Genomic DNA, 26245 nt, shown 5'->3' on the forward strand with positions numbered 1-26245 from the left:
TTAGAAGGAATTACATAGCTTAGGATCTATTTGGCACCATTGGTGCAATAATTAACATGGGAACACACAACAGACCAAAATTAGAGGAGTGCAATCACAGAAGATTGTAGGGCTGGAAAAGATGAGAAATAAGCAGGGGTTATGGGGAGCCTTGATATAAGATCATTCAGACTCAGTGCTGGCTCTATTCTCTCTCCAATGATGCTTTCAGACCTGTTCAGTTTCTCCAGCATTTTCTATTTTTGCTGTGATGGGCAAATGACATTTGGTACAAGTTAGAATACTTCAACAGAGTTTGGAAGACGTATAGAATGTGCAGACAGGACTGTTGGAATAGTCAAATATAAAAGGTAACAAAGATGTGGGTAAGAGTTTCAGCAACAGAACTGCTGAGGCAGAGGCAAGCAATGTTGTACTGGTGGAAATAGACAATCTTAGTGGCACCGTGAATGTGGTTGAAAGTTCATCTTGGTGAAATATGACAGGTCTCAAACACAATCTGGTTCAGCCTCAGTTTCTAGGGTGGAGGATGGAATCAGTGATAGAGAGTAGAATGCATCAGCAGCAAGACAATAGTTTCAGTCTTCCAAATATTTAACCAAAGGAAATTTTTTGTTCAACTAGTACTGGACATTAATTAAACAGTCTGACAACTTAGAGACAGTGGAAACTTTTAGAAATGCTGGTGAAGTAGATCTGGTGTCATGTGTGGAAACTGACATTGTTTTCAGAAAATGTCATCATGGAGGCAGCTTCTAGAGGAGAAACAGACGAGGGTCAAAGGATGAACGTTGGAGGATACTAGAGGGAACTATGCATAAATGAGCGAAGAAGCCTTGATGCCAATTCTCTGGCTATGATTAGATAGATAAGAATGAATGGTTTTGTGTTACAGGTTTACATAGAGGATGAGATAAGGGAGATAGGAAGCCAGTAAATCAAGTTTGAGGTGGGGGGAGAGAAAAGAAAACATGACTCAAGTATTGTACCCCATGTGAGAAGCTTCCCAATATAGATGGAGGAATGGTGTGAAGATAGCTTATTGAGAAAACTTGCATAGTAATGAGTGATAGCAGGATTTTAAATGCAAGATGCAAAGGGCTGAACAGAGTTATTAAGAAGTGCAATCACTTGAAATTTGGCTATAACAGCCACATCATTACGGTGACAGCACAGACAAGGCAAAATGTGGAAAGGTATAGTTAGGCAAGGTATCTTCAGGTGGGTGGAAGGTTACATCACCTCATCAGCTGTAGCAAGAGTAACGGAAGCAACAAGTTAAACACACCTTGTTGATTCTTCTACTCATTGGTTATGAGACACTTGGTCAAAATGATTCTTATTACTTGCTTTTAGAATACGGAAGAGTGTGCCTACATTTGCACTTGGACACATTTTATTTTGGAATGGCTCCAATCCATTGGACAGAAATCCTAGTGGTTGTCCAAATGTTAGTTAATTGTTAAATTACATTTGCGTCTCAAATAGGCATTTGCACACAAAACACTAAGTGAAGACAAAATATAGAAGGGACACAGGGAACACTGATTATAACCAGACAAGACATTAACTCAACTTCCTTCCATCATACACTCCACCACCTGTTCTTTTAGCTATCTTTCTCATGCGTTTTCCATTCATATTTTCATTTTTGGCCTCACCATTTTAGTTTTAAATTTTTATTACAGATTTTCTTATTGGACTGACAACAGTATACCGATCAGCTACATAGTATATACGATTTGATGATATCGCTATAACATTAATTCTCACTACTTCCTGCAGATACTATCTTGCCAAGGTATTACTGAACAATCCAGAGGCAGTACATTCCAAAAATACTCAGCAAACACTCCGTCATTTTTAATCATGATCTCTCTCAACTCCAAAAATTGTTGACTAGATCCTAGCCTTATGCACCCTTCTTGCATCCTAATTTAACACTAGCTTACTCAACCTTGTCCTACGCCATCAAGAGTAGCTTTTTTGGAAATATTCCAATTAGCAAGATTTCACTAATGGTTATGCTTTTTAAAACAATGAACACTGCCAGCACTTGGTCAAGCATTTTAATAGGCTTTTTGTTGAATACATTGACCATAATACTCCAGTTAATTTACAAAGGAATTATAAAGCTTACAAGTATGTTACAGTGATTTCAAAAAGTATAATTCATTTCTCAAATTGGGAAATGAATACATGCTTGGTTGCAAGGATACATGTATACAAATACATCATAAACCTCTGAATACAGCAAACACCACCCTTTTATCAACTTAGCAGCTCAAGATTTTACATTAAGTACGTGATGTGCCTACTTTTAGAATAAAGTCTTTACAGCTACTATAGAATTCAACATTACTACTACACCTACAGGATAATAAAGAGTAAGCATTCAAGGGAAGAAGCAATACCAATATCTAAAATAGACAATGCAATAGCTTTCATCATAGATTAAGGAAAATTACTAATAAACTTAGGAAGAAAAACACAAATTAGGGCATTAACTCACCGAAAGCAGTGTAATTCATGTTGACTAATTTTCATCATCCTGCTAATTAAAACTTCCCTACTCTTAATATGTGAGAAGTCTCTCAACCTAGCTCACCTGCTTAACTGCTGTAGAGTACAAGGCAGATACTGAAAGTGTGCCATTTGACATAGACAATTGGAAAGTTTTAAACAAAAGTTGTTCTCAGGTCAAACTTATAAATTTGCTTTGGATTAAGAACCTAGCTTCCAATCTTCGCAAATGATTCTCACTGAGCAATTTGAGGTGACTTTGAAAGAAATGTCATCAGGTGAAAAAGATAGAGAACAATGTGTGTCGCTGATCTAAAATGTGCAAACGAGTTAAATCATTCTAAGACTAGTACAAATTAACATTCAATTGGGTAAATTTGTCATATTTTCTAATTCCAAACTACAAGATTGCATATTTCAGTTATATGCAACTTGATATACTGTCAAAATAACTACTATGAAGCAAAATCTCTCAGGTGGCAAACTAAAAACTAGGGCAGGTCGAAACAAGCTACTGGTTATGAACTGTCAGGTGAGATAATACATACAGATTTACAAGAAATAACAGTAAACAAAAAAAAATTGCCTGTTATAAGTCACCACAAAGAGAATCTCACTTGTGCTGGTACAATTCATAACTTGGAAGACAACACTGATAAATTGGTCAATCACGAAGAAAACTGAACTTCTGTTACATACATGTAACACTTTTGTAATCGAGATTGGAGAAGGACAAGATTGATATAACTCTTGTATAGTTTGAATATTGTATTTTCTTTTTAGAGGATGTTCAAGAAACAAAAATGGAAATTAGTTTCATTCAATTCCATGCATAGTCAAATTGACATGTTGTAATTTTATACAATATTATGACTTCTATTTTTCGCATAACAATAGGGTGCACTTTCGGGTTTGCCGTTCCCAACTTTTCTCCAATTCTTAAGCAGTTACTCCTTAGGAGTTGAGGTTCATCAATTTAGTGAGTCCAGTTGTCTTCCAATAACTCAACCAAGTGTTCATTGATTATATGTGAGCAAATGAAAAATTGTTTAGCTGGCTATGTGACCACATAAGCATTAGTCAAACCTGATCGTTGCACTCCATATCCAGAGAATGTGGATAGCTACTTAAAGAAAAACACAATGCCCTATTTTCTTTTCCCCAATCGAGTTAGCCATGGTTAACAGTAGAACTTGACCACTGTTCCAATGAGGAAAGTGACTCAACAAACCATGAATGTTCCTGGTCTATATAGCTAAGCTATTCACCGGAAATACTTGCTGAGTTTTGGGATTCTGCACGTTTTTTGTTATGCACAAAATACTGTAAAGATTGAGATGAAGAAAAGTGATATACAATGAACCATTCTTGAAATTTAGTCAAGTTCAACTTCCTGCAATTTCAATATTTTAAAAATTACTTTTGTTTTCTGGACAAAAAGATGAAACATTCACTGAAGTCTTCTTCAGATATCATACACATATCCAATAGAGAAGCAAAATACTAGATCACTCTTCGTTATCTCAGAGACAAACTTCAGCTGGTTTTACAAATGATAATTGAGAATTTTGTCCCGAGTTCAAGTACACTAATCCCAATTAGCTAATTTGTTCCACATATTACAATATATTGTGTAAAATAGGAGAAATGTTACAGCAAATGAAAGATCACAACCACGGAGCATCAGCACTTCTTCCATTCTAGCTTAGTGTGGTGCAATTATAAATCTCTGGATTCTAAAGAGATCAGTTATTTTGAAGGACTGAGGAGTGTAATTAATAGCCTGTATAGAAAAGTTACTTGTATTACACTCATTAAATACAAATTCTGATACCGTTTTTCCTTGCACGTTAACTGTGCCCATGTAATTTCTTGCTTACAATTAGTAGAATTGATATATTTGAATTGTAATGTCAGATACATTACAATTGTTATAGTGTAATTTTTAGAGGTAACTGGACTCGTTAACCACACCCACACAATCTAATCTGCTTATTCACTTCCTTCAAATAATTACTGTTCTATCTAGCAGGATATTTCATAACTTCTATCTTGGGCAAGAAGACTTCCACATGTGCAAACATGTAGTTTAAATAAACCGCTGTCTTTGAAATAAAGTGGCTCCTACAAAAAACTTGTTGAACCACAACGAAGTTAACTGAAACAGTGAACTGTTAAGCACTTTTAGGCATTCAGCTGTAGAGATTTTACAATTAAACTGCAACACAGACAATTTAGTTTTAAAAAACAAATCAACATAGTCACCTTGATTCATTTTTGCTCAAGTTGAAATGCACGTGAATAAGGTAAATACAAGTCATGCTGTGGAAGATGAACAAAATCTCCCATAATCACATCCTGAAAGATTTTTAGTTTCACTGGCTAAATTCAAAGGAATGTCTTCCTTGAAAGAAGTATTGGTCATTAGATAGAATATAATATATATGGTACAATTCAATGGCAATCCTATTGTCCTGGCATGTCTAAAAGGCACATTCTGTAACCATCTACTACAGAGAAGGAGGTGTGATAGTGATTTTAAATTGTTTTCTGGAATCTTTATAATCTGTGCGGTGCTAGGTTACAAGACAAGACCTTCATAAATAGGTCCATCAGCTTCAGGTGATTCTCTCCGCAGACGCAGATGCTCCAGTGTGTTGTGAAAGTGTTTGTTAATTTGCTCAGTTTCTTCACTGGATTCTAAGTTTGGGAGATCCTCTCTTATTTTTTGAATAAGCTGATTTAAGACTTGAATAGTCACCTGAAAAATAAAATGAATTGTTTGCGGTATCTACATTAATCAGTTTGAAATATCATTTTTTAAAAGTCGGTATGATGTTACAGAAAAGACTAAACAGAACATTCTATTGAAAAACATCAGCCATATTTAAATAAGGGCATTACGCATGGATGATCTCACCAAGGGCAACAGGTAAATGAGAAAGGAGAATAGAGCCAGAATTTGATTCTTGGTATTCCAGAAGTAATATATACTGTACGCTTGAGAATAGAAGCCATTGTTGGAGATGCTTTAGCTATGATTGTATAGGTCAAAACAAGGACAGTCTCACTGAGTTGGACAATGAAGGAGAACCATCCTCAACTCTCTCAAAGGTTGCAAAGAGATCAAGGAAGGGATGAAGAAGAGAGTATAGACAGAATGTCATATTTGACTTTGGAACAGTTTTGGTGCATCAGTGGGTCAGAAACCAGATTGGTCAAGTTCAAATCCCACTTCTTGGCAATGACTCTGCAAGGTCTTTTCAAAATCACTGTGACCACATCGTTAATCACCTCATAACCTCTTCCTTTATGGTGCCCATTTTCAATAAACTTATTTATAAATAAGATTTTTTTCTAAAGTTAAAAACACCACACATTTTCAACTTGCTGTCCACACTCAAATCTTAAAGGGCTTAGAGATGGGGAGAATTGGTACAAGAATTAGAGGAATGTAATGTCTCATATTACCTTTCTCAGACATCTATCATTCATGCATGAAATTATATTTTCTATGGGGACTGAGATAATCACAACTAATATTTTAAGGTCTTAAAAAATTTATTTATTGCTTCACAAGTAAGCTTACTGAAATTAAGTTACTGTGAAAAACCCTTAGTCACCACACTACGGTGCCTGTTTGGGTGCACTAGGGAGAATTTAGCATGGCCAATGCACCAAACCAGCATGTCGTTCAGACTATGGGATGAAACAGGAGCACCCAGAAGAAACCCGTGCAGACTCTGCAAGATAGTGACCCAAGCCAAGAAAGAACCCAGGACCCTGGCGCTGTGAGGCAGCAGTGTTAATCACTGTGCCACCATGCCACGCACACTAATGCAACAAGTATGCTATCATCTGTTAAGAGAAGAGTTGATATATTTGGGAAACGTGGGCTGCGATTCTCCCATTTCGACCTGCAACTTTTCTGGTGGGTGAGAGATGCACATCGCCAGCCTTGTACTAGGACTTACGCGTGCGCCAGGAATGCATGTGCATTTCCCAGAGCTGGCGAACAATTGTCGTGATGTGGGTATGCCGGCGTTGGACTGGCGTAAACACAGTAAAAAGTCTGACAACACCAGGTTTTAGTCCAACCGATTTATTTGATAATAGACTCACAAGCTTTTGGGTTAGTCCCTTCGTCAGGTGAATGGAGAGTTCTGGCCTCAGACAGAGCATATAAAGCACAGACAGTTTAGAGATTACTGATTAGAATGCGAATCCTTACACCTAACCTGCTGTTCAAGACCTGAAGTGGCTGACAATGTGAGTGGAAGGAGCACTGATCACAGGTTACAGAGATGTGTATTGTCTCCAGACAGTACAGTGAGTGAGGTCTGGAGACAATACACATCTCTGTAACCTGTGATCAGTGCTCCTTCCACTCACATTGTCAGCCACTTCAGGTCTTGAACAGCAGGTTAGGTGTAAGGATTCGCATTCTAATCAGTAATCTCTAAACTGTCTGTGCTTTATATGCTCTGTCTGAGGCCAGAACTCTCCATTCACCTGACAAAGGGACTAACCCAAAAGCTTGTGAGTCTATTATCAAATAAATCGGTTGGACTAAAACCTGGTGTTGTCAGACTTTTTACTGTGTGAACAATTGTCGGTCAGACCACGCTGGAAACTGGCAGGAAAGCAGTAAGTAATTTGAATCTTTAAATGTATTTTAAATATGTTTAGCAGGTCATTACGGGGAACTTTCAGGTCCCAGTAGAACCCACCCTGCCAGGTGTACTTCATTCTGGCGGGGTTCAGAGTAGCTCCCCATGTTTGGGGAACTAGCGAGACACCCCACTGGAATAAAGGGGGGCAGGTTGTTGGGGGTGGTGCCCCCAGGCATGGCCTTTCTGGCAGTGCCAGCCTATGTCCCTTGCACAGTGCCAGGGGTCAAAGTGGTCATGCCCAGGGGGCACCTTGGCACTGTCCACCAGGCAGTGCCAAGGGGGCAGGGCAGGGCAGGTCCCTGCTGCTGCTCTGCATGAGGATCAGTCGGGGATGGAGGGAGGGAGGCGATTGGTGAAGGCTGGGGGAGGAGGGTGTGGTCTGCCAGGTGGAGGGGGTGTCAGATCACCACTGCTTGGGGGTGGGAGAGGGAGGGGCTATGCATCAGGACAGGCCCGGGAAGTGTGTGTGCTACGATCGATCCGGTGGCGGGGCGGGATGGAGGGGTTCCAAACCATAACTGTCAAACTCTGGCGCAAATAGCATGCCCCCTCCCAAATCCCCAGCTAGGTTTTTAAATGAGATTCAAGTCTGGGATCTCTGCAATGTACAGATTGCAGAGATTCAGGTAAGATGCAGAATTGTCAAAACAGTCGGCATTTAGAAAGCTTTCCTGCCAATTCAGCACTTTTGGCAGAGTCGCAGCCAGGGTTCCGTAGGATTGCCATAAGCATGAAAACACTGTTCCTGAATTACTACTTGAGAGATTTACAAAGCTCATGACTCTTGCCTATAATTCTTCCTGTACTAATTCAGAAACAGTGCCTAAGTTATTAAACCCATTCACTGCTTCTTTGCAAGTATGCAGTTGACCAGTGAGCTTTCCTAGCTTCTCCATTACAGTTATTGAGAGGCCTGCCTCCTTCTGCTTCAATTGTAATGATTTCTACTTAAACATTAGCATGTTCTCTTTCCAAATACCGATGGATATGTGAAGTTGCCAGCGACTTAAGGTGTTCCAAACGTGCAACGCTCTTTCTCATGATGGATGATACCAGTTGAGCGCAAACTTTTAAATAGAACTCACCTCGTCTGCTTGACCCATTACAAAAGGCAATGCAGGTACTCATTTTAGAAAGATTATACATATCAGCAAAATTACCTCTATTGATGAGGCAAGTGCAATGCAAGTTACAATGTAACAATCACTAGTTTAAGCTTACCGCCTCATTTTCTTTCTCATAAAAATAGATGTATCGATTAAGGATTTCAGTGAAGAGCTGTACTTGTAGTGATGGATCCATGCACTGATTGGCTATCTTCAAAGCCTTCTTAAGGCATTCCATTACTCTCTTGCCATCATGAATCTTAGAAAGAAAAATGGAAATTAAACATGCTCAAATTAAACATAACCAAAACAAAAGGAATTCATTAGTATGCAGTATCAGTAGCTTGCACATCCTTCAGTTATCCAATATACACAACTACTTCAGAAGGAATATTCCAATACAAGAAGCATGTTTTCTCATTTATCTCCAAGATATAGGTTTTATAAAGTATCACTTGTTAAGACTATAGACATGTCACAATTACCACACTGGCAAGCAAGCACACTGCCAATAAAAAGGGCAAAAAAAATTCTCTACAGGCAGCCAGACACAAGTTGAATGACAATTAGGCCCAAAGTGCAAGGTTCCCTCAAAAGTGTAACACAGGGCTCCAGTTTTGTATTTCAACATATAAAATGGTGTTATACCACCTAAAGTGTATGGAAAAGAGAGTGAGGTATAGCACTTCCATCAACTATTCTCCTTGAATATGAATACAACCTGAAATTTCTGTTTGTTATGTGGACATACCTTGAGCACAAAAATTTGAACATTCTGGAGTATGCAGTTGAATGGAATATTCTTTCACTGTTCAGTGATTACATTTTGTAAAAATTAAATGGAGACGATCAATGCAGCTATGTACAAGTTGAGACGGAATTCAAATAATGCTCTCCAACGTTTACAATTCTACAGCAAACTCTAAAATACGAATATCATGATCAAGCTACATTGAGTATTTCAATGGTATGGAAGAGTAATTGATGCTTATTTTCTTACCTCCTCTCCATTCTTATCTGTGTTCCGCCCAGACCAAAATAAATGAGCACAGATGCTAACTGCACGGCACTGATCTGGCTTTTTAAGTAACTTTGAAGCAGCCAACGCACACTGTGTCCTCAAAGGCTCATGGTTCTCTTCACTGAAGCATTTCATGCGCTCAAATGTTCCAATTATCAAAGTGATTGCTGCCAGCTGTGCCTTTGAATCACTGATTTCATCTTCATATAAAGAGAATGCCTAGAAAACAGTATTTTTTGTTAAATGTCATCCATACAAGGCTTTGTATGGCACATTCAGAATGCTGGCTTCAGTACAAAATTAGACAACAATGATTCTGGCAAAAATCTTGCGTGCTGGCAATAATGTGCAAATGCAACATCTTATTTTGTTAGGAGTCCTTAAGAGACCTACAGGAAGGAAAGACCTGCCAAGTATTAACCAGTTATCTTGCTTTCAAATCTGTCAAACACCTCTGTACCTCCCTCCCCCCACCACCCACCCACTCCCATACTTGTAAAATTCCTGTCACAAACATGAATTGGTGTTTATCCTTACCTGTGACATAAACTCATAAGCCACAGTTTCATGATTCTCAAATCCAATATCCCCAGCTGCAAGTGCTCCCTGCAGAAATAGGCGCAGTGGTAACTCTGCAAGCTCTGCTTTAATCAGGGCACTGATGGTCTGGTGGGCAAAGGAAAATATCTTCTGGCACTTCTTTTCCCATTTTTCATCCTGTAAAATTAGATAACTAAATAAAAGCTCCAATTATGAAGAATTCAGCAGCCACTTTTTAAAATTACTTTGTGCCTTTATGCAGCTTGCAGCACATGAAAACGCTATGAAATGAACTACCATGTGGCGATAATTCTGACATCACTGGTTTATTAATCTGCTCTTTTTGCTCAAGTACCTGGTTCAAAACAACCAAAGTCACGAATGTTCAGTTTCAATCTCTGAGCATTGCTAGACAAGACAGGCTACAAACTGATTTTCCTACAATGAATACATCTAATCTTTATTTTATTAGGCTTAAAAACATACAAAGGCAACTGATGATAATACTGAAACAAAATATGCATGCTATGGTCCATACGTAATCTTTTCACTCAAGTTCTCTCAAAAAGCCAACATTTAAGTGTTATGGTCCTGTATGTCACGAAATCCTAACATTTCTATGTACATAATAACTTGCTCGATTAGGATCTGACCTATATCCTTCAAAAGCATTAATCACTGTTGAAATTAAATTACCTTCATGCAATAAGCTTCATTAGGTATACAAGACAGAAACATAGGTTAGAAGGAAAGACTGAAATCTTACAGGAAGCTTTGAGAATACAAATGAATTGTTCAGAGAAAATAAAGCCATGGAATTTCACAGCTGACATTATTGCCATAAATTGGATCAGAAGCATACGCTACAGGTCAAGTGTTGAAAGAATGAAAATTTTGGGTACAGGATAGGGTACATCATTTAGATAGAGTACGCTGAGTTCATTCTGAGCGATGGATGAGTTCTTTAAGATCGAAAGATAAAGATTCTAAATGCAATATATTGATGGATGCTGAGCCAACGCAGAACAAATGCTGAAATACAAGATAAGCACGCCAGGAATACGTGCAGCTGAGTTTTGAACAACTTAAGAATATTCAATGAAGGCCAGGAAAGCATTAAGTAATTTGGCCTGGGGGTGTAAAGGACTGATGAGTGTTTCTGGAGCAAAGGAACTTGAAAGGGATAAACATAACATAATAATGGTTAAGTTATATTATTTTTGTGATCACGAGGATATATGGGCAGAAACCAATAGTCTGGTTAAGACAGGGACAGTCACCAGGAAGACAAGGAAAAATGTTCTACGTAATAAGGCACACTGGGACTGTGTTACAAGTTTAGATATACCAATTTAAAATGGTGGCTTTACCACTGTAATTGCTTCAGATCAAGTTTCAAATCGAGGTCAACAACATATTTCCTATTACATTAACTTGCATAGAATAACTGGTACCAAAGCAATGTGTGGACTATGAATTGGTCAAACTACAAGTGCAAGTCACACCAGACCATTGTCTAATGAACTTAGACTGCTAGATTCAGAACATGCCATCATGCAAATTAGACTGGACACTCCAAAGCTTAAAAAAGAATGCCACCCAGGTACACCAAGCAAGTGCAACCTGGCATAACATCAATGGCTCCCACTCACACCAACACCAAATGTAAAATTAATTTCCACGTTAACCTATAAATTGAATTAATTTGTTTCAATTAGAAACCACTTACATTCATCATCTTATTCATGGGGAAAAATTATGCTGTGGGACAAATTCTTGCAAGACAGCAGCTTTCAGTTTGTTCCTCAACTTTTAGCTGATTCGGGAAAACTTATATTACACATTAAACCTATTGTTAAGGGCTACTTGCTAATCAGTCATGCAAAGGTAAAACAATGCATTCTTAACAATAAGAAAAGGTTCTATTTGTAACCAATGAACCACTGATAACCTAACTGAATGAAGTCTACTCAGAAAAGATAAAGTTAATTGTAGGCTGTAAAGCAAAACAGATAGAAATACCAATTCAAGAGCAAGTATCCAATTCACTATTTTAAAATCAACTTTTTTACAATGGAATTTCTAACTTTACTATTCAGGACCTAAATTCATAATATCCTGTTGACTTTTGTATGGCACTGTCCAACTGCATTTGCTTTCACTCGATTCATCAACACTTCTCAGTTCCTTTTAAGCACATACACCATTCCCTTGCTTTCCCACCCCCCCCAATATATACCACCTCACGATTACATTTCACCTGCCATGTGTCTTTCTAATTGGTTTTGCAGCCCTCCTCTTGTTTGTCACATCTTAGTTTTATGCTTACTGCAAATTTTGAAGTGAATGTTCCCTGTAACCAAGTCCAAATCACCTAAATATGTAGACTTCCTGAACATATTAGTGTAATAAACTGCTCAAAAATATCAAGGTGGCACAGGTCCTGGTCTAGCTACGCATGAAGAGCTTATTCTCTACTTGAGGTTTGACAATTTAACAGTGGGACAAATGCCATCTTTGCCCATTAAAAGTTTTACATCTATTAAAACTTCCATCTTACCACTTTTGAATTCTCTTTGTAGCAGAAGGCCAGCTGGTAAGCAGAAAAGACCAGTGGTGGTAAAGTGAAACGAATCCTTTGATTTCCACCAGCACCGAAGTGTTTTCTGGCAGTATTTAAAATCTGTGCAAAGAAGGATGATGTTAAACAGAAAGTCAACAAGAAACATCATTTCCTTTGGAACAAATACAGCCTTCACATACTACCATTTGATCTGATACTACACGTTTGCATTCAAGTTTGCGAACAAGTGCAAATTTCATTACGTTTCTGCGATAGGCACTCCAATGGTGACTAAAGGCCACTTGTCAGTTTTAAAATTTTGTTTAAACATGTCCCAACATTTCAGATTTATTACTGATCTACTCAAAAGTATTCCTATTTGCAAAGAACTGTATTGACATTTTAAAATATCTCTTAAATTCTATAGCAGCCCATTTGGTGATAGAAATTTTTTTTTCTGCTTGCATTTACTTTGAAACTCACTTTGCCTTCATTTTTCCTTTAATCAGGAAATTAAAGGACATGGAATCAGAATTTCCTGGAAGCTTGTAACATTTATAATGCAGCTATTCCCTCATTATGGTGCAGAAATTCCATGCAATTATGGCGAATGACTTATAATTACGTATGATAAGCCATAATCTGCAGGGACTTCTATGCTCTTCCTCAGAAACTTTCTCCACCAAAGTTAAATTATTTTAGCTCTGCATTCAGATCAGTGGCGAGATTCCATTCCAGTTACTTGGACAATTGCAGAATGGTGCTGTGCATTCAGTACGTTTGTTGCAATTGTAACAGCGATATTGCTTAAATTCAGTAACTGTATTGCCCTCATTAGATGCTTTATTTAGTTATGTATTTCTGACAAAATCATTGGAAAAGTGTATGTAGACAAAAGATTTGTATGTCTGGTAGGAATAATTTGCAAATTTCATGTTATAACAAATCATGCCAAGGGAACTATCTTCTGTGATTCAGATTTTCAACCCTATATATTATGTACACCTTACACCTTATTAAAATCCAAGCAGTAAATCAAAAATAAAACTAGGATTCCAATCTGCTTGATCAACTAAAGTCAAGAAGCAAACCCAAAGTACTGGAGATGCTGGAAATTTGACAAAAATACAGAAAATGCTAAACAGAGGAGGTAACATTTAGGAGAGAAAAGAATTAACGTGATAGTTAATGACCTTTCATCAAAACTCATGCTCAGATTAAATACCCTGATGTAAGATTGTTAATATGGAATATACTTCCAGCATTTCCTATTTTTATTGAACACCAAAAGCCCCAGATTTCTTTGTCAAACTCAAGAGGAAGGCAATGGCTCTGTTCCATCGAATAGCAAAACAAAATAATCCTCAAGTTAAATCAGCTCCCTATATTTGGAGGTTGTGCTCGTGTTGAACCTCAAATATCTATTTTAAAAGCATTCAGGCCAGAGCATCATCATATCATAACTTGTGTTCATTTTGTTCTGATCCTGATCATTGCGTCCTTCAATTTCTTTTTTGAACAAATTCAGGCACAAATGCACCAGTGGCATAATGGGGAGCAAAACAATTTCACTTGTTATATTCACATCAACTCCCACTTAGTGTCTACTAATAAATATTTGCAAATAGCTATTGCTGTAACATTACTTAAGTTACATCTGACATATAAAAACATTTAAAATGTGATTGTCACCTTCATGCAGTGCAAACAGTACATTAGGATTATTTTCTGTTAAAATTCTATAAACAAAGTTAAAGAGAAACATATGACTTTGTAGTTTTAATGTGTACATTTTCAGGTTTGCTACTATTGATTTCTACAATTTCCATATTTTTCAATGAGTGAATGTCACATCACTTACGCCACATGTTTTTTTTTGCCTTGTATTGAACATATTTGTTGAGAACCCCTTATGATTAATAAAAAAGTGTTACTTGATCAGTATGAACTTTGATACAGTGGAATGATTGAAACATGCAAAAAAACTAACAATGAGTCACAATGAAATGCAATAACTGATCCAATTTATAAAATTCTAATTAGAATATTTATAAAAATAAATTGCAGTTTAGGAAAAATCTGTTGATCCAGCAAATCTTTATGTTTAGGAAATCAACTATTTGCAATGCGCATTCAAAAATGTCATTGTTATATGAATAACTATGGGGTGCAATCTGATTACCCAGGATCTGCCTGCATAAATTGTTTGGGCTTGAAATTTGATGGAAGTGTCTCAATATTTTATATTTGGAATAATCTACCTACAGTATGGCTATAACTGAAAAACAATTAGGCAAGTCAAATAACAAGATGACTTGTTCCTTTAGATGCACTGTGCCATGCTATGTATAACTTCAGTTTAGTCCAGCGTACTGCATTTACTTTATATCAAAACTCAAATGAAACATTTCTCAAAAGATATATGAATAGGCTTAAAGTTTAATTGGATTTTACGTTAGTCGTTGTCCAAGTGTTAGGCTGAGGGAAATCTGAAAGGGAAGGACTATAAACATCTCTACCATAGACTTATCCAATGTATGTGGGCTGTATGCAAACAAGCAAACGACTGGGTGGATGAAGGCAAGCGATTGTTTCTTTGCTTAAAACCTCAACTTTTTTTAAAATTCAGTTGATTGTTCTGCCTACCCTTATTTTTCCAAAATTTGCTCATCAGCCCCTTCAATGAGAAAAATACACAAATATGGCCCCACAGAACGAGAAGGTTGGACAAGCCTGCTCTAAGAAAACCCATCTAATGTTCCTTCCATTTAAACTAATGGGGAATGTAGAGAGTTTCCTTGGCAACAGGTATGCAATTTTCCCAGCCCCTCTTCAAGTACTTTTTTCTCTGGGCTCCACCCTAGGGCTGCTCAATGCTCAGGCATTAAAGAGAAAAGAAATCCCACTAAGTATCAGAGGACAAAATTATCACATGCACTGACACAGCCAACCACAGCAACACGCTAATTCAGATCTGAGCATATTTATTTCCTATTTCTTTCAGGAGTTCAGCAAGCATAGCATATGAAAACCACTTTACACAGCACAAGTATCCAAGAGTAGGCTGCCGTCATGATCTTCCACCATGTGATTTCCCCATTCAACTTTTTTGATCAAGCACTGAACACTGGCCAGAAAACTATGGACCAGGGGAGAAATAGCTCAGACGCCTTTTACATATCCCAGACATTATTGGGTGCTCAAAAAAATTCTGGCGTTCTCTGAGGATGTGTCTAGGGCGGTGGATAGAGGAGAGCCAGTGGATGTGGTCTTTCTTGATTTTCAGAAGGCATTTGACAAGCTACCTCACAAGAGGCTATTGCAGAAGGTCAGGGGACATGGAGTTGGGGGTAGGGTGTTAGCGTGGATAGAGGATTGGTTGTCAAATAGGAGACAGAGAGTGGGGGTCAATGGGTGCTATTTGGATTGGCGGATGGTGACTAGTGGAGTGCCCCAGGGGTCGGTGCTGGGGCCTCAGCTTTTTACCATTTATATAGATGATCTGGAGGAGGGAACCGAGTGTAGGGTGTCGAAATTTGCTGATGACACCAAGATTGGTGGAACGGCAAATTGCGCGGAGGGTGTGGAGAGTCTACAGAAGGATCTAGATAGGCTGGGCGAATGGGCCAGGAAATGGCAAATGGAATTTAATGTTGGCAAGTGCGAGGTGGTCCACTTTGGTAGGAATAACAATAGGAAGGATTATTACTTATGTGGCGAAAAACTGCAGCAGGCGACGGTGCAGAGGGACCTCGGGGTCCTTGTGCATGAGTCGCAAAAACCCAGCTTGCAGGTGCAGCAGGCGGTCAGGAAGGCGAATGGGATGCTGGCCTTCATCGCGAGGGGGATTGAATATAAAAGTAGGGAGGTCTTGCTGCAGCTGTATAGGGCATTGGTGAGGCCGCAGCTGGAGTACTGTGTGCAGTTTTGGGCGCCGTACTTACGCAAGGATATTTTGGCCTTGGAGGGAGTGCAGAGGAGGTTTACTAGGCGGATGCCAGAGTTGAGGGGGTTGAGCTATGAGGAGAGGCTGAATAAACTAGGCTTGTACTCATTAGAGTTTAGAAGAATGAGGGGAGATCTCATTGAGACGTATAAGATGATGAATGGGATGGATAGGATAGAGGTGGAGGGACTCTTCCCGCTCAGAAAGGATAGTAGGACTAGGGGGCACAGCCTCAAGATAAAGGGGGGGCGGTTTAGAACAGAGTTGAGGAGGAACTTCTTCACTCAAAGGGTGGTGAATCTCTGGAATTCTCTGCCCGTTGAAGTGGTGGAGGCTACCTCGCTAAATATTTTTAAGACGCGGGTTGATGGGTTTTTGATAAGAGAGGGGATTAAGGATTATGGGGAGAGGGCGGGAATGTGGAACTGAGCCACGACAGATCAGCCATGATCTTATTGAATGGCGGGGCAGGCTCGAAGGGCTAGATGGCCTACTCCTGCTCCTATTTCTTATGTTCTTATGTTAGGCCATAGATAGGCTTTGGTTCAATGAGTCTTAAGAAATGGGAGGAAATTGCTTTATTAAAATTGTTTCACCTTTGGAAAAAGATTTTCCATTCCTACAAGTGTCAATTTTAAGCATACAAGTTTTCACAACTGTATGACATTCCCAGTGAAGTGAAATTTTGCTTATTTTATTTAGCCAGTGGGCGACATGTGCAATATTTTTGAACGAACACTGAGAAGTCAGGCATCATTATCTTTGTGCATATAACAATAACTCAGTTTAGGATTTCATATTCCACATTATAATACTCCTGGACAATTCTTCCATAATATAAATCTGCGATTAAACAATTAGAATGTTGAGCTAAAGTTAAACTGCCTGGCTAACCCAGGGCAGTGAATCTTGTGAGGCCTAAAAGATAGGTCGTTCAAACCAAACTATAAATATAGGCCAAGGAGACATTTGGTTCAAGTTAATAAAATGCTTATTCAAGACTAATGTTGGGATATTTTTCTAGAACAATCAATGCACAAAATATACTTACTAGGTGAAAATCCTAGAATTATTGAAATAAATTATGGGGGTGTGATAGGAGAAAAGGAAAACTATGCAGACATTTTGGGGGTGCACTAACTTGAATCAAATTGCTTGGCCCATACATTTTAAATGTGAAACAAAAGCTGCAGTGTTGATTGGCATTTATACTTCATTACTTTTAATAGATAATCTTCAGCAGTTCAACTGCATTAGCCTGCACTGCCTTGAGAAAAGAGATGTTATCATATAAGCATGGCTCAAAGTTTCTCCACCAAACACTAGCATTAAAATTGGTTAGTTGGAATTCAAGATAGTTCAGACAGCAGCAAAAGAAAATTTTGTGGTAAAAAAACCCAAGCGTGGTTTTACTTTTGAGTAAAGAAAGGAAAATGCTCAACACGAAAGTCTCACGTACGATCACTAGCCAAAATTACTAGGCATAATGTAAACAACTCCATTCATCTGTTAAAGGAAAAGAAAGATACAACACCTAAATTTAGCATGTTAACATACCAGATACTGTTGGTCAGGATCTTCAGATTGAAATAAATGGATAAATCTACCAACAAGACTTTGCTCCTCAGCAAAATCTTCTGGGTCAGGATCCTCTGCTGGCTGATCCGGCTGATCCTGAATCAATGTTGACACCAGGTTCAGTATAGCATCCACCTGTGGAAAGAAGCAGACAACTGTTTAACAGCTCAGGTGATTCTAAAATTTCACACAACAACCACTTAATATGCAACACAATCACTATCCAGAAATAAACAAAAAAGCTGGAAATATTGAAATCAGACATCATCTGGGAGAGAAACAATTAGATTCATAGACATTTACAGCTCAGAAGGAGGCTATTCAGCCCATCACATCCACACCAGTCAAAGATCTGACTACACTAATCCTATTTTCCAGTGCTTGGCCCATAGCCTGGCAGCGCAAGCAAATGTCTAAATACTTAAAATGCTACCAGAGTTTCTGACTCAAACACCTTTTAGGCAGTGAGTTCCAGACTTCCACTACCCTCTGAGGAAAAGCTTTTTTCACCCAACAACCTGCCTACCTCTTACCTGAAATCTATGCCCCCTTGTTATTGACCCATCTACCACTGGAAAAAGTGCCCATCTACCCTATCTATGCCCTTTGATCTTATTCACCTCTTTCAGGTCCCCTCTTAGCTTTCACAGCTCTAAGGAAAACAGTTCCAGCCTATCTAATCTCTCCTCTTTGCCAAGACTCTCCAGCCCTGGTAATATCCTGGTAAATCTCATCTGCACCCTCTCCAGTGCAATCACATCATTCCTATAATGTGGTGACCAGAACTGCATGAAGTACTTCAGTCGTGGTCTAACCAGTGTTTTGTACAGTTCCTGTATACCTCCCTGTTTTTGAATTCAATGCCTCGGCTAATAAAGGCAAGTATCCCAATGTGTTTTCTTAGCCACCTCATCTACCTGCCCTATCACCTTCAGGAATCTGTAGGTATGGACTCCAAGGTCTCTGATCTTCAGTAGTATTCAGGGTCCTTCCATTCATAGTGTAATCCTTTGCCTTGTTAGCCCTCCCCAAGTGTTTTCCCTCAATTTTCCCAGGTTAAATTCCATTTGCCACTGCTCTACCCATATGACCAGTGCATTGATATCTTTCTGCAGTCTACAGCTATCGTCCTCACTATTTGCCACCCCAATATATTTTCATGCCATCTGTGAACTTCTTGTTCATTGCCATTACATGCGAGTCCAAATCATTAATGTACATCACAAATGGCAACAACCTCAGCACAGAAACAGACTTCCAATTAGAAACAGATTTCCAATCACAGAAACATCCCTTTCCCATCATCCTCTGTACTGTCGGGAATGTTGCATTCAACTTGCAGACAAGCTCCCTCAAACAGCAATTTGATCTGCTGTCTTTGTTATTCTTAATGTAGGATAAATATTGGACAGCACACTGGGAAGAACTCTCCTGCCCTTCTTTACAATATCATGAGATAATTTATGCCCATTTGAGATGAATCCTAGGATTAGTATTTTATCTAAAAGATGGCACCCCGAATACTGCAATGAAGTGACAGCATAAGTTTTTGCGATCGAGTCGCTAGTGTGGTTCCTGAACTTAGAGATTTCAGCTCAAGGCAGTGAGAGCTTTACTGATTAATATGAAAAGATAACATGAAACTATTCATTATGGCCATAATTCTTACAGGTGGAAAAAAGTCGTCACACAGGGACCAAATCATAACAGCAACTGATGAAGATATATTTCCTGCACAATGCAATCAAATTTTACTTTGAAAATATATGCAACATTACATTTTGCTGGATGAACAGCACTGCATGCTACTTATTGCCAAGACAAATTTCACATTTGCCAGTAACAGATAATTATTTTCAGGTTGATATATAGTTGGCTAGGCAAATAACTTTATTGTACTGTTCAAATATTGTTATAGATAACAGGAAATTTTAAAATTTATATCCAGTTTTGTTAAACACAACTGGCTGATAACTTTCTAAATAGCAAATATTAATGAATACTGTAACTTTGTAAATGGAATCTTACATTCAATACTACATTCAACATTTAAAATCAAGGAAAAGATGTTCAAATACTATGACACTCAGAAGGAAAACAATGCACTTTCATTTGTTCATCTTAAATAATTTCATGTTAACTTTACAAAGCATTCTCGTGTGTCTACTTCAGGGTTACAGAAAGGAAGTGATTAGACTAAATCAACAGACGCAGGATAATCCAACGTAATTTAGTTTCACCAGCCCTTTACTGACATTCTCTACAGTCTTGCCCTCCCATCTTGTTTCCCCTCAAGAGGGTCAAAATTCTTGCTTTTGAATTAATTTGGAAAGACAAATCCTCCCGCAGAAGATTTTGAAGTTGATGCTTTTTTAGACAACCAATTTTCAAAAATAACACTGATATTAGGAATTCTTAAAATTAATATGATATATATTTTTCTTTCAAATTACTGATTTTCCAACAAATTCAACTTGCGTTGTAAAAAGTTATCAGTTTTGGAAAAGTTGTACTTTAAAACCTTGTTCACAGGTTTTTCTCTTCAAAACATATCTCTCATTATACAACACTAATTTCCAGTCAATTTCTTAAATATATCCTAAAATCCATTTATAACAGTCAATATACATTTTTAAGTCAGTTTGTTTTTGCATTACCTGCTTTTGCCATCATTTTGACCCATCATACTGTTAAAATAAGTTATGCAGCTCTGCTTAAGACACATGCATTAAATATTACCTGTTCTTGTCCAATTATCTCTGTGTTGTACTCAAGCGCGTTGCTTAGTATGTAACAGCTCATATTTTTGCGTGACTCATAATCGAAGTATTCAAATAAAGGATGGAAGTGTTTCAACTTCAATACAGTCAGGATGTTGTTGTAGGTGTCAATGGGAATCTTTAGAAGTCGTGTTAATTCTTTGGAAACTGCGCTGCTAGTAGCAATACTAAATGTGGCAAGGAAAGAAAACAAGAATTTGATAACAAGCTCTTTCATGGCTATTGAAAGCCAACATTTGTTTAACTGAACAGATTAAGATACAAAAATGTGACACAGCAATCTTAAAATTCCTATGATAAAAGTATACTTAAAAATGAAAGTACATACTGTTCAAGATTGAGTTTGTTAAAGATCTCCACAGTTGTTTCAAGAACTTTATCAACATAGTCCACCCGTTCAGGGTAACACTTCATGGCCAAGTTGATAAGAGATACTTGTAAAGATACCACATCTTCAGATGGCATATCTTGTCTCGACTGCAAATATAACCAAAATAAAAAGAGAATTTTGTCCTTTTTAAAACAATTTTAGACAGCATTTTTAATAAATGGCACAGCAACTGTAGAGCACGTTAGACTAAGGAAAGTTTAAAATGACAATCTGATAGGTTACTGTGATCATGCAAAATGTCAAGCTTCTGACAAATTGTCAAATTTCCCTTGCTACTTTTAATACAACTGCACAAGGCAATTGGTGAAGAGGTCTTGTGGCGTAGTGGGTTGAGACCCTGTCTGAGCCAGAAGCTCCAGGTTCGTCTGTCATCCCAGGATTTCACAGCCAAAGAAGGGGCATTCCTAATGTGGCCAACATGTTGAGTATCAACCTACAAAATCCTTCCAATATGCCAAGGGCAGGTGGTAAGAGCTGGAGACTCTCCTGGTCAGCCATGCTTGGTGTAGAATAACACCCCTCAATCTACAAGACAGTGGCAACAGTCTAGCAACTTGTTCCAGACAAAACTTGCTATGGGAACAGATGAAAGTCAGCCTTGTGTGCCACGGTGCAGAAATAGAAACAACAAGGCAATTAGTTTAAAAAAAAGTGTGGGATTACACATTTAGAAATAATGCAACATTACTATTCTTAAAGTCACTCCTAAGCAACTGGTACAACATTCCAATAAAGTATGCCTGAATCTGACAGTTGAAGAATAATGTCTATCATGGCAAAATAAAAAGACTTCGTAAGGACTTGTGTCAAGACAAGGCTCTCAGTACATTCAATGCTCTTCTGAGGTTACTCAGGCACAAGGGGAATTTAACTTGATATTTGTCCATTTTATGCTGCAAGGGTTGGTAACAAGACGGCATTAGCACCAAGTGTCAATCAGGAAAGCATTCTACCTCCAGTACAACTGAACAATGGAAATCATTTCAGAATCAGAAAATCAGGTCCAGTGAGTCCATACCAGCTGTTTGTCAGAGCAACTCTCATTACACCTGTTTCTTTACAATCTTTATCAAGTGCTTCAAACATTCTTCAGATTTGTTCAAACAAGGTGTAATGGCTTCTGCCATTATATCCATTATTTACCATGGGAAGCGCCAGCAATAACTTGAATTTGTATAGCACCTTTAACATAATAAAATATTCCAAGCCAAAAACTGACAATAAATCAAAAAAAGACTATTAGGATAGATGCCTAAAAGCTAGGAGAAAAGTAGGTTTTAAAGAGCATCTTAAACCAAAAGAGAGAAGGAGAGAGCTCTTGCGTTTAGGGTCTTGGTGACTGAAAGCATAGTTGTCACCTGTAAGAGAAGTGGGGATTGCTCAAAGGCCAGAATTGGAGAACTGGAGAAATTACACCAGTACAGTGTGGTGATAGAAGTTTGAAGGATGAGAAGTTTTAAATTAAGGCAACAACAACACGTACAGAAACTTCCCCTCAATCTGATGTTCAACTGAAGATCCCTAGCCACCAACTCTCAACCAAAAATAACAGTCTTTCATTATTCACTTAATTTCCTTCCATAAAATACATTACCCCATGTTTCTTATCAAACTGCATCGCCCATGTACCCACTTCATGATCCTTTGTCCAAGTGTTTTTTTTGAACAGATCATCTTATTGCTAAACTTCTTGCTTGTTTCACCAATAAATCGTGAGGCCAGGTTTCCTGTATCCTCGACAAAACCTCCAGGGACAGGACAAAGATGGACATAGAACTCACTCCTGAAGTATACTATTATCAACCTTTCAATCTACGAGACTTTCAAGAGATGTATTTAATAAGTAAGAAGTCTCAACACCACGTTGAAGTCCGACAAGTTTATTTGGAATCATAGTTTTTGAAGCACTGCTCCCTCAAACATTCCGAAAGGTACGATTCCAAATAAACTTGTTGGACTAAAACTTGGTGTTGAGACTTCTTACTGTGCCCACCCCAGTCCAATGCCAGCATCTCCACATCATGGCTACTATTAAATAAGTGAATAAATTGTATGCTCTATAAATGCCTTCTTAAAATCCAAATTAATTACAGCTGCTGCTTTCTCTTTGCCATCTCAGGAGGCCATCGATAGATAGTGAAATTATACATCCCATAAGCCTGTCCTTTCATGCAGAAGTAATGGCATGGACTCAGAATAATTAATGGTCTAGCATTTGCAATCAAACTAATAATATCACTGTTATTTATAAGCAAATCTTGCAGACCAGCAGTTTAAAACATGAAATCCCAAAAGTTGCTGCCTGAATTGTGGCATGCTGCCATTAGATTCTCAAAAAACACTGTTACAACCTTAGCCTCTCTTTTCAGGAATTTCTTCTATTTATTTATTTATTAATTGTTCATTAAACTCACAGAAAGTTGTCCTGACATTACAAGTGCAAACCCCTTGTTTAATGAAATGCTAAGTATTAACTGCCAATCAGCACCTCTACAATGTACAGTCGCATTCCTTTAGGGAGTTTTAAAAATATCAAATTGTAAAAAATTCTCTTTTTTCCTTGTCTCTTCCCCACCTCTCCTTAATCCAGTCTTTATGTTCCTCTTCCTGTACCTGATTTAATATTGAATTTACCCATTTTATTCATTTGTCTTCTGAGGCTTTCCTGTGTTTATTCCCTAATCCTTACATTTCATTGGATTTAGGAGAGATTCTGTTCGCTGTCCTGTTCACATGGATCCCAGATGCCCTGTTATCAGCTTGTATTTTCAACAAATTTGGAATCAAAATATATTTTTGAGTTGAAGGATGCAGGGGAAGTCTAACAGGGGAAGTCTTGAAGGCATCTAACATTGTTAGATGCCTTCAAGTTTAACTTCTTGCCTGTATCTTTGAAATCTGCAAGTATATACTGTTGTTCAGTTGCTGCTGAAGACATAATTTGCTAAAGTCTAGTTATTAGCTCACCTCAAGTAAAAACACGAGTTATAAATACTTTTCCAGTTCAAGTAAATTCCACATTTTAGTGGAATGCCAATTTATTGACTAGGGAAACATTCTCACGGGTTTAAATTTCAAACAGACCTTGTGCAATTTCGTTAGTGAAATAGCAAACAACTAAGTTTAGGGAATGGTAAAATTGTGAAAGCATCTGAGACACACGAATTACTGGTATTCATAAATAAAAAGCCATGGATCAAGAAAGAGGTCTTTGACAATAAAAACAATTTTACCTGTATAACTGTTGCTACTTGTTGGGAAAAGATGTCAAACAGTTTTATATCAGCAGGGATCCCAGGGCCATCTTCACGATGTGCAAACAAAGCCAACCTAAAAATTGCAAAAATGACCACTGAAAGCAATTCAAATCAAGTAAAATCTCATTGTTTATTTAATGAAACTACAAGGAAACCTACTGGGATCCAATTCATAACTACAAAGAAATCACTGGGATCCAATTCCTGTAAGCAGTCTTACCGATCAATTAATGCAATGATAATGTTTTTCACATTAACACTTTGGTGGAGCTCCGCACAAGAACGAAGGAATGGATTCAGCGTCTGCAGATGAAACTCATCAGGGAATACCTGTAAATAGATAACCTCATTACTTGAAAAGTTTTACAATGGTTGTTAGATATTTGACACAAAATGCATAGGATGCTCATGGATCCAGTACAAGATGGTAGTTTAATTGCAAAAGATGCAGTGCATTTACAGTATAGCTGAGAAATCCTTGTGATTGTTATTCAAAAGGACATGGAAGCTGTACTATTTCCACGTTCTTCAAGATACAGTCTTTAGCTTAGCTCTCATGAAAAATAATTCACAGCCCCAATGCTTATAGTAAGATCAATGTCTTGGATTCCAGACATGCACCACTCTTTCAGCTGAAAGTCAGCATACATGTTTCATACGATCAAGGATACTGCACTCTGTGTAACTTCTGGTGTTTAACATTAAGTTCAGAATTTAAAAGTCTGAAGAAATCTTGGCAAGTTTATCGTATTAAACTTCTGTTAGTCTATATGCCAGTATTGGCCAGGAGTCTCCCAAATAAAAAGGTTTGGGAACCATATTATTAATGAAGTACCACTCAACAGGATTTACGGACAAAATGGAAACATGTAGTTAATGTTGCCTGAAAACAGACATCCATCGTATTGACTGAGTTATCAACTTTCTAAACAAAGTTTTGATCACTTCCTATATTTTCTAATAAATGGAGCATAGCTTAATTCATTCTTTAAATTCAAGAGTTAGGGCTACAGTGACAGAGAAAACTACAAGACTTCAGTCCCACATTGAGAATAAAAAAAACAACCAAGAGTCACCAAGCCTGTTCTGCCATTGTGCTCTAATGCAGCTCTCTTCATTAACCCCATTTCTTTGCATTCCCTATAATTATTAGTAGCTTGGGAAGAATCTCAAATGATTTTGCAACCATGGCCTTCTGAATTGGATTACTACAATTGGTCAAAACCTAATAAGTCAAGCTTTGTATTTGATTTTTTTAGCCAGCTTAATTTTACCATAGGACCATAAAATACTGGAGCAGAATTAGGCTATTCAGCCCATTGAATGGTGGAGCAGACTCAATCATGGCTGATATGATTCTCATTTCCATAATATGTGATCCCCTTATTGATCAATAACCTCTGTCTTAAAGACATTCAATGATCTTGTCTCGAGCATGAATATACTGATCATTGTTTCAAAAGTCTGAGTTTACCGATTACACCAATTACAGAGGGTTCACACATTTAGTTGCAGTGCCTGTGATGTCAAAACCAGCTGCCATCAAACTCTGCCAAAACAAAAAGGTAGAGGAGAGGCCATTTCCTGCATGTCACATGTCACACTATCATGTAACCCCCACGACTTGCCTGGGCTTGCAAAATCTCACTAGCTGTCCTGGCTGGAGACAATACACATCTCTTTAACCTGTGCTTAATCCTCTCTCCACTCACATTGTCTGTACATTTAAGACTTGATTACCTGTAAAGATTCGCATTCCAACCATTATTTTGTCAACTGAGTTTGTGTCTTTATATACCCCGTTTGTGAACTGAAATCCCACTTACCTGACAAAAGAACAGTGAGTGCTCCGAAAGCTAGTGGCTTT

General features: G+C 38.0%; 1 protein-coding gene across 1 annotated transcript in view; it reads right to left on the reverse strand.

The window, feature by feature from the left end:
- Positions 1-2055: 2055 nt before the first annotated feature.
- The window catches only part of vps35 (VPS35 retromer complex component), a 57590-nt gene continuing 33400 nt past the window's right edge, over positions 2056-26245 (reverse strand). Inside the window, exons 8-17 of the mRNA XM_080186945.1 lie at positions 24599-24708; positions 24355-24451; positions 21059-21207; positions 20690-20897; positions 17930-18085; positions 12424-12546; positions 9861-10040; positions 9303-9542; positions 8418-8561; positions 2056-5284 (exon numbers count right to left, since the gene is read on the reverse strand). Of these exons, the coding sequence (XP_080043071.1) occupies positions 5105-5284; positions 8418-8561; positions 9303-9542; positions 9861-10040; positions 12424-12546; positions 17930-18085; positions 20690-20897; positions 21059-21207; positions 24355-24451; positions 24599-24708 (1587 nt within the window). The 3' untranslated portion in view covers positions 2056-5104. The remainder of the gene's footprint in view (positions 5285-8417; positions 8562-9302; positions 9543-9860; positions 10041-12423; positions 12547-17929; positions 18086-20689; positions 20898-21058; positions 21208-24354; positions 24452-24598; positions 24709-26245) is intronic.

This window comes from Carcharhinus amblyrhynchos, chromosome 4 (assembly GCF_965287045.1).
Source record: "Carcharhinus amblyrhynchos chromosome 4, sCarAmb.v2.hapA, whole genome shotgun sequence".
Lineage (NCBI taxonomy): Eukaryota > Metazoa > Chordata > Chondrichthyes > Carcharhiniformes > Carcharhinidae > Carcharhinus > Carcharhinus amblyrhynchos.